At 35.2% G+C, this 17,579-nt stretch overlaps 1 protein-coding gene across 1 annotated transcript in view; it reads left to right on the top strand.

Annotated features, from left to right (window-relative positions):
• Nucleotides 1-17,579, top strand: part of LOC123681876 (5-oxoprolinase) — a 106,485-nt gene that overhangs the window by 54,777 nt on the left and 34,129 nt on the right. Inside the window, exon 18 of the mRNA XM_045620215.1 lies at nucleotides 8,247-8,344. Within this exon, the coding sequence (XP_045476171.1) occupies nucleotides 8,247-8,344 (98 nt within the window). The remainder of the gene's footprint in view (nucleotides 1-8,246; nucleotides 8,345-17,579) is intronic.

Raw genomic sequence — 17,579 nt, 5'->3', positions numbered from 1 at the left:
CTGATAAATAATTATTTATCTCAACTTGAAAGGTTTTAATCCTCCAAAAATGGCCGATTAGTGCTAAATCGCGATTGGTCGATTTAATGGCGCTTTGGAGTGTGGTGAAACGCTACATTACATTAATCGTGATCTAAGGCCTCACTTAAGAGCCAAGTCAAGATTAAAGCATTTGGTGAAATTGGGCCTTAGACTTCTTCCTTTGGGCCCACGTCAAGTCATTGGTCTATGCCAACAAGCCGACGCCGGTGGAAGAGCTCAGAGCCAACATTGAACGCGAAATAGCAGCCGTTTCGGCTGAAATGTGTAGCCGAGTCATCGAAAGTTGAGTCCAACGAATCGACCGCTGCAAACGTGCCCGCGGTGGTCATATGAACGAAGTCGAGTTCCATTCCAAAATGTTTCGATTGTACTTCAACCCGATAATAAAGTTTTTTTTAAAAATCCCAAATGGTATAAATTTTATTTTGAAAAAAAGTTGTCAAGTCCTCATTGGAACACCCGATAATAATCACCCGGTTTCATTGAAAGTTCTATCCGCGCCACTGAATGCGACCAAGGACCGATAGGGTGAGAAGTGTTTGCAAGACGCAGACTTTCAGATGGGATAGATCACTATTGATTTGATTGCAAGAAAAACGGGGGACTTTGACTTTCGGTAGAAGTCGGACTGGATTAAATCAAAGATTGAACGATTCCTTTAGGACGGATAATGGGGTATGTCTAGCCGAGCGGGGCACCATATACATAAACTTGAGGTTGATCACTCCGAAAGTTTATAGGGAGAGACGGCGTTTTTCATTCACTCTCGATTTCGAGTACTCTTCTGTGTTCGATGAACGTCTACAATTTGAATAAACAAGGTATGAGGGCTGCGCGTTCTTGATTGGGAAGTTTTTTTATCAATTCCAGAGGGTTGTTTTCACTAGAAGAATCGAGTTAAATGCCTCAGTTTTGAACTTTTTCTTCTACTTGTTTCATATTCGTAATAAACAATCATTAACAAATTTCTAATAGTCTAAGAGTGCGCGGCAGACCACACATATTTTAGGAAAGCCTAAAATTCTCCAGTGAGTACACTGAGAGAAATCCATATTTTTTTATTAATAAAGCACTTATTTGGAGGTTGTTTATTTACAACTATCACAACAGATTTATATTTGATATATTCATTAATAGTTGAATTATTCATTCAAAAAAGTTCAAGTTCATTAATAAAAAATAAAATATTTGTTTACAAGGTATTTGATAATATTTAATATATTTCGTTGATAAATAATTTATATGAACTTACGTTATCTCCACAAACAACATAAATTCAGTGTCAACAAATCTTCAACTAGTAGTTAACGAACATTTGCAATTTATGAATAAACTCTTACAAGAATTCAACAATTTATTCACTCAGTATATAGGATTTATTAATAATTAACACACTAAAATAATTCTAGCGATCCAATCTGTGGAAAAGTTTAAGGACACATCCATCAAAGAGATGCGCATCTCCTTGAAGGATCTGTCCTTTCCTTTTATTTGAAGTTTCTTTTTAAAATCTGAGTTACTATGGGCTTATTGAACGCCGCTTAGCACATCTGTACTAAATTTTGGGTTTAGATCGTTTGTACCTGCTTAGGTATTAGTGATGTTGGCAGAATATTTGTTAGAGTGAACAGATGCAATCAAGATGACTAGGGTTCAAACCCGGATACCCTCAATATGAACTCTAAAAAATTACCTAGTTTGGCAAACGGTTCTTCTCAGATCCTAACAATCGGATAAAAAAACAACCAAAATAATTATCTAAGAAATACGTTAACCATTACTGAATTGAAATATTATTTTTATTCAGCATGGATACATATTAAATATAAATAAGGTTCATTAATTATTACTCAATGATATATCAACGTCAACTATATTTGATGTAATAATAAATGATGATTATTGTTGGTATTTCAAATAAATGATTTATTTCTATGAAACTAATATTTGTTTGTCCATATATCCAATAAATGATTTATTAACTATAATGCATTTTTGATTATAAAATCAAATCAACACTTCTCTCAGTGTATGTTGTATCTACCAACCATGAAGTTGGGGTAAGCTGAGCGCGGTTGCGGTGGCCTCAGCTACAATCAGGAGCGAATATGTGAAAATTTCAAGAACTGAAAAAGTTTTACAGGAAAATCCACTCTTATAGCTATTCAAAAACGAAACAGCAGGCGATTGTGGTGAAGTGGTGGCAGAAATTTTCAAAATAAAAAATTCAGTTTTAAAGTCCATCGTTAGTTACTTTTTGTAACACAAACATTTTTGTTTGAAAACTTACCTATAATGGAAAAATATCACTTCAAAAATGCGAAGTTAGCACCCATTTTTGCAAAAATTCCATATTTTTCTTTTGCTTCTGATATTACTTCGTTAGAACCTATTTGAAACATGACAAATTTCATTTATAACTTGAATTATAATACAAAATAGCACCTTTAAACTGCGAACTTTTTTAAAAATTCTGTATTTTTCTTTTGCTTCCGAAAGTATTTCGTTAGTAACTATTTGTAACACCAAAAATTCCGTTTGTAACTATAATAGAAAAATAACTTTCCTCAATTGCGAATTAAGCACTCACGTACACGTAACTTGGCACTGATCAAGGGTCTTTTAAGGTACTAATTCTTTATTATCATTCATCACTTGACAATGCTGAAGAGTTACATATGATATCATTTTCCAAAGAATACATATGAAAGTTTAAAGGTGAATTAAAGAGATGCTTTATTTTTATTGGCTCGATTGGAACATTATTGGCCATTATGTTATCAGAAGTTCTTACGAAATGCTAAAATATGGGACTCAAGTTTGAAGACGAAAGAAGAATACCCTAAAACAGTATAATCAGGTTACAGAAACGGTTAAAAAGATATAAAATTAATACTTTGGCGTAAACTGAAAATTTTTGAGTGCTCGTCTCCAAACTGATCACTCCATCATTTCGTCACAACTCACAATGTCTGTATTTTTCGAATTTTGTAATGAGGAGGGACTGAAATGATAAGGTTTGACTCGCTGATGACGATTCCATATGAAAATTCAGTTCTGTTCGGTCTGGAGACAACAAGAAACCTGAAATTTTCGAAGTTCGGTTCGTGCTTGAACAATATCCAGAAGAATATCGAAAAATATTACCCAACATTTTCGTGAACATATTATCTATGGATTTAAGATTTAGGGTGTTTGATGGAATAACAATTTTAAGCACCATGCAAGCTGACTACATCAGCAAAATCACTGAAACTCAAAAATGGAAAAATTAGAAATGAACAATATTTTCTTGACAACTTCAAGTTTTTCTAAACAATTTCAAGTTTTGTCCTTGATAGCGTCCTCAGAACCAGAGAAATTTCAAGCGGAATATCGAATAAAATGAGGAAAGCCAAACGTGAAGGAGCTTTTGGACGATGGTTCATTCAAGTGCTGATGGCTCCTTTTGTGGCCATATATACCTTCATACAGTTTGTTGTCTCCAAAATCATAACTGGCTTTCTAACTTCACGTAAGTGCTTTCCTTATTTTCATACGATTAAAACATAGGTAAAATTATAGGTTTTTGAGTTTTTTCATTTTTGGGTTCTATACAAAATTATATATTACTGAGACATAATTCCAGGAATTTGTTTTTCAGTTCATTAATCTTCATATATATAGGTAAAAGTGTAAGAATAGCTTTAGCTAAACTTTCGCCTAATAAAGACGGTTATTATTATTACATCTATAGGACGACAAAAATCACAGATCAAAGTGTGTCAATTTGAAAAGGTAATAGCCTTAATAGCTTGGCCCCCATGCAGAATCAAGAAAAATATAAAAAAGGTAAACTTTGGTTTGGACAATTGGTTCCAATCAATTTGTATCATTTGTAGATTTCTGGGTTTGCTTTCATCACGCCTGTCAGCATGGGAAGGAAAGTTGAGGGATACCATATTTTGAAGATAATTCGATTGCTCTTTCAAAAATGCCATACACTCCATTCTTTTTTGTCAATAATAATAATAATGAAAAATTTGCTGCATTAAAGAAATTCCAAAATGTTGTCCATTATTTTGTAAACATTTCGGTGTTGTGTTTTATATACCGACTTCAAATGACTCCAGACGAAGTCTGGGATGCGTGGTGGCCATTCCATTTGCCCTAATTCACGGATATATTGCATTCTCTCAGAAATGACCAGTTAGACATTGTTCACTTCTACATTTTCAAAATTCTTCAAAACCACTAACAAATAAGGTGGAGCGTATGGCATTCTTGAAAAAGCAATCGAATTACCCCTGAAACAAGGTGTCATTCAAACCCTTTGCCTTTTAAGATTTTAGCGGTTGCTGTCATTATGCTCACATGGTTGATAAAAATTGATTGGAACGAAATTTCTAAAATGTCCCCCTATGAACGAAAGTCTACCTCTTTTTGCAGATTTTCTAATTTGTCATGGGAAACGAGATATTTAAGGTGCTGCCCCTTCAAATTGACGCACTCTATATTGTAGAAGTATGTTAGTATTACGATGGTATAAAAACCAATATCTCATTTCCAGAAAACCAAAAACAGATATCCACCATATCAGAGATAGTTTCTGGTATATTTTTTCTCTCTCTCTCTCTCTTATAAGAGACACTTTTTCCTTGATTGAAACCGACCTCGAAAAAATACCGTTCGAATATTCGCAGATGACCGATCTCATAAATTCTTGTCATTTCGGTAGAAGGAAGCTACTGAATCATCTCGAATCAATATTTTCATATCCGAAGTTCCCTGTCGGCGACAAAAGCCGGAAATCGTTCATCCTAAATTCATAAACTGGCTCAGTTTTTCCAGATAACTGGTCTATCAGAAATTAGGTAGCCCGGATGGAGCGCAAGGAAGACAGCAGTTTAATCTTCGACCTTCTTGCCATGCATCACATTTTTTCAAATAAATCTCGTGAAGTTCTTTATAATACCCAACCTCAGTAAAGTTTCACTTCAGCTAGCATGTCTGAGCCTCACAGGTTATTTTCGAGAGGAAATGAAGAACGGTGAGGTACGAGAAATTTCCCCTATGGGATAGTAGGGAATATATACCGAGTCGATAATGAATAATTTTCCGGGAAGATAGTGCGAACTCTCTCTGAAGTTGATTTTATTTTCGAACATCGTCATAATGAATGAAAAACGCACTCCATATCACAATAATAATAAACCAACGGATATTCCACTTGTGAAAAACAGAAAATCCGTAATAACATTGACAATGGAAAGCATCCTATAGAAATTTTGGCAAAAAATCTCAATGAGAGTAACTACAATTCTTCCTAATACCGAAAAAGGAACGAAAAATATAAAAGGAGCACATACATATTTCTGCAAATTAATTCATTATTATTTATTTATTTATTCACTTGGTGTTAGGGGATTTTTAACTTTCATTCTGGTCTAGTCAGATCTGTTATTACGAAAATATAAGGTATCTTGTTGATATTCTTCTTTAACATTTTTCCTAATTTCTGGAAACCATTAAACTTGAAATTCTAATTATAGATGTACGTGCAACATTTCATATCGATCACGGATTCATTTTTTTCATATCTTGTTGAAATTGTTTTGAAAATGTTATCAACATGATTTCATTTTCAAGAAGTAATGATTCATAAGAAATGCCAACAGAAGCTTTTGAAATCGCATCAATTATTCTTTATGGTACTTATTGATACTGAGCAATAGTGAGCATATCTTGGTACAGTATAAACTTTCATCCAACTTCGAATAAAATGGAAATTGCAATACAATTTAAATTTGAAATGGTTATAAAGGCAATGTTATTCGTATTAAGGAGGTTTTGCCATTTGATTAAAATATATATGCTTAAACAAAGTTTAAAAATGGTTAAATTGTTTTATCAAAATCAGTATTCATTTGTGAATACTGGGAGTAATTTGAGATTATTTTCTTTTAATCGATTCATCTTCGTAGTATTGCAGACCGATTTGAAATTAAATTTTTTTACGCAATATAAGAGTAGTACTGAGTACTGAGTACTGAGCCGAACCTTCTTGGTACCACTTTCAAAATTATCTATCATACAACGAATAATGAATCGATTAACAATAATCTTCTCACCAAACACAATAACTCATTTGTAATTTTTCGAGATTTACCTCTGGCGAAAAGATACAGGCCGTTGTATCTATTAAAATGTATCATTGAGATGTTCAAGGTTGAATGCTATCAGTGAAAATTTCCCGAATCGAATTTTAATTATGCATTCAACCCTGAGTGAAGGAATGCCCTGAATATAGCTAACTTCATAGTGTTTTTTTGTAGAATGAAATTATAGATAATCTAGATATCTAGATAACTTCCTTAAGAGAGAATGAAAAACTAAAAATTTTCAACATTATTGCCACAAATTTTATGATTCTAGTGGCCTCCTGTCAAACCGGTCACAGCATGATTTCAACGAGAAAACCTCAAATGTAGAATTAATTGAATGTGGTGTTCCTCAGGGATCGATACTGGGGGCTCTTTTGTTCTTGATCTTTATTAATGATTTGCCGGTCAATGTATCAGCGGATGTACAGGTGGTTTTCGCCGATGATACAAGTTTCCTACGAAAAGGCAAAAACTCAGATACCAATCAAGAATTCATGCAGAGAACTCTTGAACAGGCGAAACTATGGTTTGACACCAATAAACTCAAAATGAACAAAGAAAAAACGGAGCACCAACTATTTGAAACAAATCCAGAAAAAAAAATCCCAAATTGTACATCTTGGTGAAAAAATGAATAAATTGGCTGAATTTTTGATATTTCATGTCATTCCAAACTTAATGATCAATAGGCAAAAGTTTTTCTATGGGTAGTTTTGACGCTATAGGCCTCTGAAAACACTCATTAACTTCCCATTGTTAAACCATATGAAAAGTTATCCTGGATAAAAACTATTCTGCGTAATCGAGATGTGAACAGTCATTAATAGGAAGTACCATTAAAAGCATTTTTATACAGTGGGTTCCAGCCTAAGGACAATTTTTTAGTTCGATTATTCGAAAATGGTTACAAATCACTTTAGCGATCTACAATCAGAAAATGTTTATAAATCCTATTCGACACCTCATTCTATATCACACTTCAAAAATATACGGAATGTCTTTTTTAAAAGAGAGCGAAAGTTATATTCCGAATGTTCGGTATTGACAAATCTGTCCATTTGCAGATTCACACCGTAAGATCCCTGACGTTACAATAAAAGATAAAAAAAAAAAATCTTTTCCAAGTAAGTTTTTCAAACAGACTTCTAAAAGTTCTTCTTCTTTTTCATGCCTTGAAATTATGATAGTCAAAAAATATTTTTCAGTACAGAACATTTCGAATATAACTCTCACTTCCTTTTGAAAGGAACACTTCGTATATTTTTTCGAATGTGATGTAGAAAAATGTGTAGAATGGGATTCATAAATATTTTTTGATTTTAGATCGTTTTTTAACCATTTTTGAATAATTGACCTGGGATGGGACACTCTGTATAATGGACCAAATGTAACAACATCAAAGAACAATGCTTTTAATAATATCTTATCTTATATTATAATAATGATGGTTCACATCTTGATTACTAAGAATAGTGATGATCATCCGGGATAATATTTTGTATTGTTTAACAATGGGGAACAAATGAGAGTTTTCAGGGGCCTCCAGTGTTGAAACTTGCCTAGTGAAAAGCTTTCGCCTTCTGAACTTTTTGTTTGGAATTATTCATACTATAACATGTCAAAAATCCAGCTAATTTGAAAAGAGGCTATTTTCACTAACAAAGTTTGCGGTATCCTTTGATCACAAGATGTTTACTTTTTATCACATTATATTGTTTAATAACATCTTGTTTCATATATATTTCGACTGAATTACATCATATCAATTTTATTTTTCATTTTTGATATAGGAATCAAAAAAGTGAAACAGGATGCCATTAAAAACCCTTGATGAGACGCTGCAAGAAAAAATAAAATAACCAATAAAGTAACATAATGAAAAAATGAATTCTATCTCTCCCTATTGTTTAAGGACCCTGTGTAATAATATCTCCATATTACCTATAAATTCATTTCAAAGTTAATACGATTTATCATCGCAATTTCACTGAGCGCCATTCCCAATACAGATTTAACTTGTCCTATCGTCGCAACCTTCTGACCTAAATTGGCCTTTTTCAGGTGGTGAGCCAGGTGAACGTGGGATGAACCTCTTAATCAGGGCAGACGGCAGGATTATCAATTTGGGGCCTAAGACCTCGGTCAACGTGCTGCCAGGGGTGAGTTTAGTTCCGACGTCTGAACGATTCGTCTTCGAAGACGTCCCTTAATCTGGATTGCGGTAAAATCCGGCATTTCGTTGAAAGTCAATCACTCATATCTGATATCATTGTGGCAGAAAGTTGTCAACAAAGAATATCACGATATTCCAGAAAAATCAATAGACAAAAAAGGAAAAAATAGACATTTTTTCAAACAGAAAACTTGTATACTTTCACAAATGAAAAAAAAAACAATATTTGAATTTATACATTTGAATGAAAAGTGCTAATCAAAAACTATAAATGGTTTGATGGGTGTTCATGATAATTTCCAGGATAATGACCAATATTCAATTCAATTGAAAAATTAATAACGCAAATCCGGCTTGGTAAGTTTATATTTTTAATCCTACATCAAATGTATTGTCAATAGTACATCAATTTATTCAGAAACAAATGTAAGCTCATAAACTATATTGATTCCCTAATAAAGAAGACTGCCATTTTATCGAAGAGCACGATGATTTACCATATTTGCTTTATGTATTCTAGAAATATAGATACAGAATCTCTCCGAGCTCATAATCAAAACATTGCCATAACTGATTTTGTTGCAACAATTCTCAACAATCGAGGAAAGTTTCATTTGCATCAAATTTTTTATATAATGTATTCCAGGACCACCAGACTTCAGTTATTTTCCAAATTTACTGATAGAAGGAGCTTTGTGGTCACATTCTAGATGAATACAATTTTTGGTCTCAGTATACAACGTATATTCGGTTTTGCTCTATACATAAGATCTTAAATTAGCAAATCTCATTCATCATGTGGGCATTTTTTTGTTTTGGTTAAGCAGAGGAAATTACCCGTATGAAGGGTTTGTTTAGTAAACTTATATATTTCATAGGAGAGTCTTTTCTTTTCGATATTTGAAATTAAATTATCCTCGATTCCGATTCGTTAGTGTTGGTCTCCGGGTCGTTTTTGATAGATTGGCATCCTGCAACCTCGTCAACAAGGTTGCTGGCAACTAGTCCTCAAAGCTCGTCATTTCCCATTCTAAGCCTCTGTAGATTGGTTAGTTTGATGGTTTATTGCGAACCACTGCATATCCATTGTAGCACTTAATAGTTTATTATTTTCCACTTGTATCTCTCGATATAGCTTTTCGCTGCATAGCCTCATGCTGCCTACCCATACAGTAGTTGTCTTGTAATTGACTTGATCATCCCCAGTTTAGTATCTTGGATTATGTGGCTTTGGGTAAAGGCTGCTCATTGTTTGTTTTATCCACTACGTATTTATATGGTTTGCAATGTGAATATGTATATTATCCAATGTCACATCTATTCACTCTCCCATTTCATCTCTCCGCCATCACTCTTCAGATTTAAGTTGATTTCTAGTCTCCCTTTCTGAAGGAGAATTGCCTGGCTCGTTTTACCGTTCATTTTTCTATAACGTCAATATCATCGTCTTTTGTATATGGAGGTTTTTCGTCTTTGTCAGACTGCTATTTCCGTATCATCTGCTTATAAGTCTGATAAATATATTGTTTTTTTTTTTTGGGATGTCGTATTTATATATTCAGTATTAATTAGTAGAGGTCCTAGAACCGAGCCGTTGGGCACTCCTGCTTCTTCTTGTCTGTTGGTAGATATTGTAATTGTAAGTAGAAATTCCTGTCTCTCAGGTAGTTTCCTATTATTGTGCAGGTTTTGATAGTATAGCCTTCCATATTGATCTTGTAGGCTAGCCTTTGATGTCAAACTTGGTCGAAGGCTATTTCAATATCTAATAGTCCTGTGCCTTTTCCCCTGAATTCCTTCAGTAACATATTCGATAATCTTCAGTAGATGGAGTTCTGTTGAAAGATCTCTTCTGAATCCGAATTGCTTGGGGTGGTAAGATTAAGTGCTTTTGTTTAATGTTTAGCCTTCTTGCAATGGTTCTTCCAACTGCTTTTCCAAGTGGTGACACTTGATTCATTTCCCTGTAGTTCTGTGGAAAATTCTTCATTTTTTCCTGGTCCACTGAGTACAAGAGCTTCTGCAGTTTTTCATATTTTTGGATATTAATGTTGTATTCTCATCACTCTCACTTAATATCATATTCATATTCTCCACGAAATTCCGATTTCGAAATATCCCACTTGTCATTTATTTGTGTTACTTTTCAACGTAGGGCCACTTTTTCCGAAAAATGTTAAGTATAGTTTTGATAGTTTGAATTGTAGACCATATCTTGAGAAACGTTCGAGATAATAGCATAATTTATTTTTATTGCATCCTCGAAAAGTTTTCAAGTTTTCTGCAAATTTACGGATCACTCTATAGGTGGACCAAAAGACAATACAATTTTTAAAATATGACCTTTTAAAAATGTCAATAAATTTGTTTTTTCTGATGGATAGCCTATTGAGTAGTCTTCATTTTTTGTCTAGATATGGATATGTTGTGCCTAAAATGAATAATTTTCAAAATGCTTCGCATTTCATATTTTGTCTTGGGGCTAGCAGTATACTTTTAAAGCATACAAGAAGTTCAAAGGGATAAGATTACTCCATTCAACTCAAAACCTACTAGTATTATCGATTGAGGAAGAGCCAAGTCATTCTTTTTACCATAAAGTAAATATTACGTGAAAAAACATACTTTGAATTCTCTTGAAGAATTCTAAATGACTGCATATTTTCCGATATTTCCAAAAAATTTGATGATTTCTTTGGTTTGGCTCATCTTTAATTGATATTAGTAGTAGGTATTAAGTTGAGTTAAGTAATCTTATCCTTTCGAAATTGTATACGTTCTGGCACCTTAATATATTACAAACGTGGGAACACTGTGTCATACCAATTCTCAGAATATTTTTAATGTACCCATTAACCACCATTCATTTAATGAAAGAACAACAATATAATCTGATTGGTTTTTTGTGATAAGAGTTAGCAAAGGACAGTTACACTTCTTAGTGCGTAACAATTCGATAACCAAATAATAAGTAACGTCTAGCGACCACGGGATCATATACAATCATTTTCCTTAAGCAATATAATGATAGAACGTCTATTCGGCCATCTCAGTTAAAGTCAAAGATTCGCCCTGTACCTCTTTTGATCATTTATCAACTTTAAGCGGGGTCCGAGCCATTCTTTATCGAGAGGATTCCCATCCAAGGATTTGCGATATTGGAATAGATGGCGAAGTTCTCGATCTGGTTCGGAAACGACGTTTAATTGTCAAGAAATATCTCTGGTAAATCCGCTGCCTGGATTTCTTACGCCCGGAATGTTTCATAACTCGTCGTAACAAGATTCCGTTACAATGGCGCTGCGGATCTGTTGAATCTTGCCGAGTCCCTCTTCTCGGGGACTTAAGAGGATGTCGCGCTCAACTGCAAGAGGAAAAGTTTGAATAATGCGGTCTTAAAAGCTGCGAATAAGAAGTCCCCTTCTATTTCTTATTTTGTTATTCGTTTCTCGGCGGGAATCCCTTATGACTATGGAATTCATTGCTGATCGGGTTGAAGGCCCGGATCAAAAATGTGGGATTGAGATTTTATTCAGTTTGATTTTTCTTCTTTCGTTCGGTTTGTCTACCTTCTGATTTTGGGTTATATATGAATGAAATATAATTCAACCTATATACACTGATCAACAATTGTATTTTTTTCAAGTTATCTCGTGAATATCATCTGTACATTAAATGTTCTCTAAGGAAAAAGTAAGATGTTTTGAGTTGATTATATCAAAGTCTTCCTCACTTTATCGGCTCTTGTTCACAAAATCGATTATTATCTGTAGGCTGTTACAGGTGGAGTGAAAAGCAATGTGGCATTTGTTATTAAATCTGTTTTTTCATAGTTCAAACACATAAGGTGACAATAATTGAAGAAATGAGAACAATATCAGCTTATCAGTCATGCCGAGAAGACGTTTGGCTCCTGTGCAACTGGACCAAATCATACGGTGGATACAGGAAGGTTTGTCCCAGCGAGAAGTGTCCCGGCGGTTGAATGTTGCGCAAAGTGTCGTGAGTCGGGCTTGGAATAGGTTCATCCAAAACGACTCAGTAGCTTATGGTCATGGGGGAGGTAGGCAGCGCAGCACAACAGCTGCCCAAGATAGTCTTTTGATCCTCACTGCTAGGAGAAATCCCACTTACCCGGCGTCGCGGCTCAATAGATCACTGAGAGTTGCAACAGGAGTTCTAATTTCGAACCAGACTGTAAAACGACGACTACATGTTCGTGGTTTGAGAGCACGTAGGAGGGTACAACATCCCCGTTTGAATAGGGAACACCGGGTTCATCGACGGCAATGGGCTGAGGAGCACCGCAATTGGACACTTGAAGATTGGAGCCGATGTTTATTTACGGATGAGTCTAGATTTCGTTTGGTCAACTCCGATGGACAAATTTTTGCTCGGAAGGAAAGAGATCGAAGGTATGCAGAACAGTTTATGGTACCCACAACAGCTTTTGGCGGAGGTTCTATATGTGTATGGGGAGGCATTTGTTTGAACCAACGCACAGAGTTGGTTGTTCTGCAGAACACCACCATGAACAGCCAGAGATATCACGATATGATTATTGAACCCATAATTGTTCCGTTTGCGGCTGCCGTGGGCGAGAATTTCATTTTAATTGACGATAATGCCCGTAGTCGTCTGGTTAATGAAGCGCTAGAAACTCATGCTATTGATAGGATGGACTGGCCAGCTCGCTCTCCAGACATGAATTGCATCGAACATGTCTGGTCTGAGATGTCTAGACAATTGTCAACCTTAGAACAACCGATCAATAACCTGGAGGACCTTTCTAACGCTTTACGGGATATTTGGACGAATTTGCCCCAAAATTTTATGAATCGTTTGATCGAAAGTATGCCTCGTAGGGTAGAATGCTTGAGACGACCTTAGAACAACCGATCAATAACCTGGAGGACCTTTCTAACGCTTTACGGGATATTTGGACGAATTTGCCCCAAAATTTTATGAATCGTTTGATCGAAAGTATGCCTCGTAGGGTAGAATGCTTGAGACGAGCTCGTGAGGGGCCAACTAGGTACTAGCTTAACCGAAACTTCAGCCTTCTTGTGGTTTCATCATGAAATTTTTATGTTATTCAAACACAGAATTTTGAGTGTTCCTAATAAAGTCTGTTTTTCTCTCCAACTTTCCATTTTTCATTCTTTTCTCAAGTGAACCATATTGTCAACTAAAAATACTCTGATATCTGACTAAATTTATAATCTTGGAGCGAATATTTCAGAAATAAATTTAGAACAAGTAAGTGATCCCTATCAATTGTTGAGCAGTGTATATGATATATTGATCAATACTCTTGAGACTTTCTCAGTGAACTGAATTAGGTGTACAACTTTGCTTCTGCGGTTTTGCAATTATGGCTGTAGCGGTGAGTGATAATCGAAATAAATAGACCATAGATGTCATACAATAGGCTTAAGTATTTTTAAACATAACGCCATCGAAAATATTAGTCGATTTGTGTCGATTTGTCGGTTTGTATCTGAATCAGTTATTCTCTATTAAACATGTCAGTTTGCGAGCCAAATTCTCGTCATTTGCAGGAAGTTTTAATTTTCTGCTTTAATATGAAACTATCTGCGGCTGAGGCTCATCGAGTGCTCCAAAATACCTATGGTGGGGCCGCTATTAGTGAAAGAACGTGCCGAGAGTGATTTCAACGCTATAAGAACGGTGATTTTGACGTCGAAGGCCAGCATGGCGGTGGAAGAGAGAAGGTTTTCGAAGATGCAGAATTGGAGGCATTCAGGAATGATTCAGGAACGAATTGGGTGCCGTACGAGTTGAAGCCGAGAGATGTTGAACGGCGTTTATTTACTTGTGAACAGCTGCTTGCAAGGCAAACACGGAACGGATTTCTGCATGCATTGTGACTGGAGACCAAAAATGGATTCATTACAATAACCCCAAGCGCATAAAATAATGGGGATATACCGGTCATGCTTTCACGCTAACGGACAATCCGAATATTCAAGGCTCCAAGATCATGCTCAGTATTTGGTGGGACCAGCTCGTCGTAGTGTATTATGAGTTGTTAAAACCGACTGAAACAATCACAGGTCATCGTTATCGAATGCAATCAATGCGTTCAAGTCGATCATTGAAAGACAAACGGCTGCAATACAACGAGAGACATGATAAAGTGATTTTACAGCATGACAATTCTCGACCCCATGTGCGAAAGAGGTCAAGACATACTTGGAAAGTTTTACCCCATCAGCCGTATTCTCCAGATATTGCTCCCTCGGACTATCACTCGTTTTGGTCAATGACACACGGTCTGGCTGACTTGTTTTTTCAACGTGGGATTCATACTCTGCTCGAAAGATGGGTTTTCGGTTTTGGAGACTGTTAATTAGTCGAAACTATTAGGTGGGTACAAACTTTCTTACAGGGATAATGCTCTCTCACCCACTGGGACTCTAATGTAATGTAAGGTATAATTATCATAAAGGAGAAATGATTATTTTTACCGATTCCGATGATCGAAATATAATTAAGAAATGAAAATAAACTCACTCAGTTCCAGTTGTTATTTCAACTGTAATATAGTCAATTCTTCTACCTTCTCAATACAAATCTGCCAACGAAACTAATAGTAACACGCTCAGTCCATCAACCTACAAAATGATGTGTTATGAAAGCTGAATGATACCTACAACAGAATGTCGTTTACGCCTTTTTTCAAACAATTTACATGAGAAAGCGAAGACTTTTGAAAATAGTATTTTTTGGAATGATAGATATTATCTATCCTATATTAGAAGGATCTATCTCTCTTTTTAATCAAGATACAGAGTGTTTCATTGATTTTGTCAATTTCTTCAATTGCCCATAATTTTCGAATCATCCTATATATTTGCACGATATTGGGCGATTATTCTCTGCAACAACTTATCCATACAAAAAATTTAATTTCATTCGGTATTTATTGAATTTACTGATTCTATTCAATTTTTTGAATCACAAAATTGAACATATACCTCGTTTTCGAAGAATAAGTATTGAAAATTATGGGTTATAAAATACAGAGTATTCACTAATACACAAATGACGATTTTAATAGTTTATTCTCAAACACTCTAGTAAGTCTAACTCTATCTCTAAGCAAGCACAGTTCAGAAGGCAGAACAGAAGGGAAGACAGAAGGACTGAAACACTCAGGTTATGTCCCTGACGTTTGCTCTCGATCATCGAAGATCTATTCTTGTTTTCTCTCTCGATGGTCCTCGATGGCCTCGCCACGCGCAGACTCGCAGCACCACCGTACGACATGAAGTAAAACTTCAAGTGTAGGGTTGGTTGTTTCTCTCGTAATTTGTTCGGATGAAGTAATATTCTAACACTCCCTCCCTTCCTCGAACTACAACCAGCATTCTCCACTCTAAGTCTAATCTATAAACAGAACTCAATTAGTTCATACTCTAGTCTCTAGAAATACTCTGAAAACAAAAATTCAATGAGTTAGTATTAAATCATTAGTTTTTGAGTTAATCTCTTATGACCGTCTGATGGTATCTCTGACACATTCTCGTTCGTTGGAGTCCACCTCACTGTGGTTCTCTTATACTCGACACATTGTTTGAAATCACCATGTGTTTCAACCATATGTCGTCTAGGTCCAGATTTCTCTCTATCTAGTAGGTCGTACTCTAAACGATCATCGAATACCTTTAGTTTGCGATCACCATCTCTCTTGGTGCAGTCTCCAGCGGATTTGTTATCACACCAGACTGTTATAGGAAACATCAGTTTTCCTATCACAAATCTAAGTACCTTGTCAAGAGTTAGTAATTCTTGATAGGCATTATTCATGGCTAGGTATTCGGCTCTACAAGTGGACAATCAAACAATAGGTTTGATTATGGCTTCTCCAAGCTATTACATCTTCAAACAATCTAATAACATACCTTTCAGTTGATGAAAAGTCGGTATGGTCTCTAAATGTTGCATCGGTAAATGCCTCTTAGTATTCAGTTTGAGCGTTGAATTTAATACTTAAATTCACAGTACCTTTCAAATACCTGAAGATTCTGTTTACACCTTTCCAATCAGCTTCGATCGGCTTCATTTGTTTTCTCGTTATATAGTTAACAGCAAACGTTGTGTCTACCAGTTAATGGATACATTAAGCTACCAATCGCTTCTCTATAAGGAACTCTTTTCATCTCTATAAGGAACTCTTTTCATCTCTATAAGGAACTCTTTTCATCTCTAGTTTATCTGAGTCATCTTGTAGATTCTCTGATCGATTTCTCTTAATCCAGTTTTCTACCTGTCTGGTTACCATAGGAGTATTTTGAGCATTGCAGTCATTCATATTTAATCTATCAAATATATTTATGGTATAATTTGATTGATTGATTTATATACCTCTCTTCTCGGTTTCTCTTTATATTTATATCATTTCTCCTCCAAGTATATAAACAAGGTCCATGTATATCATTCTCTGAACCAAGTTTCTAGATCTCTTCAGTGAATCTCTTATTACATCTCTTTGGACTTATCTTCAGTCCATATAGGGCTTCCCGGAGTTTATATACATAAAATCGTTCGATCTCATTGTCAATGTCTTCTCCATCAAGAATCTCCATATAGATCTCCTCTATAGTGCCATTTAAAAAATCAGGTTTTTACTTCTGATTGACAAGCATGTAAATCATACTCATTAATTATTGTAGCTCTAATTACAGGAAGTCTAATGTCATAGATATTTTTGACCTTAAAGCCTCGTATGACTAATCTTACTTTGTATCGTATAAGACCATTTGCCTCTAATTTTCTCTCGAATACCATTTCGGGTCTATAATATTTGCCCGTTTTACAGATATTCGAAGATACTCTTTATCTACCACTATCCAAACCTTATTTTGTATCATGGAATCAATTTCTTCTTTTATAGCTTCCTCGAAATGTTTGGTTCTCTATTTAATAAAGAAATAAGACAAAGCCTCATATCTTCTTCTCTATCGGTTTTCTCATATTTACCTAAAATAATAATATTAAAAGCTGATCTTTATTGATAACTAGTTATCCAAAGGCTATCGACCGAGGTCGTTCAGCCCACTTTCTAAAATACTATTCTCTGAGTAATTGAAAACCTTGCATAGCTCACGTCCTCTACGATTTTCTCTAAGTGTAGCAGGGTACTGGCCTTTTTATCGGCAGTTACCTTATTTTGGCTCTTTCGAGTTTTTCATCCA

Source organism: Harmonia axyridis, chromosome 1, assembly GCF_914767665.1.
Source record: "Harmonia axyridis chromosome 1, icHarAxyr1.1, whole genome shotgun sequence".
NCBI classification, from domain to species: domain Eukaryota; kingdom Metazoa; phylum Arthropoda; class Insecta; order Coleoptera; family Coccinellidae; genus Harmonia; species Harmonia axyridis.
This window is presented reverse-complemented; position numbering and strand designations above follow the sequence as displayed.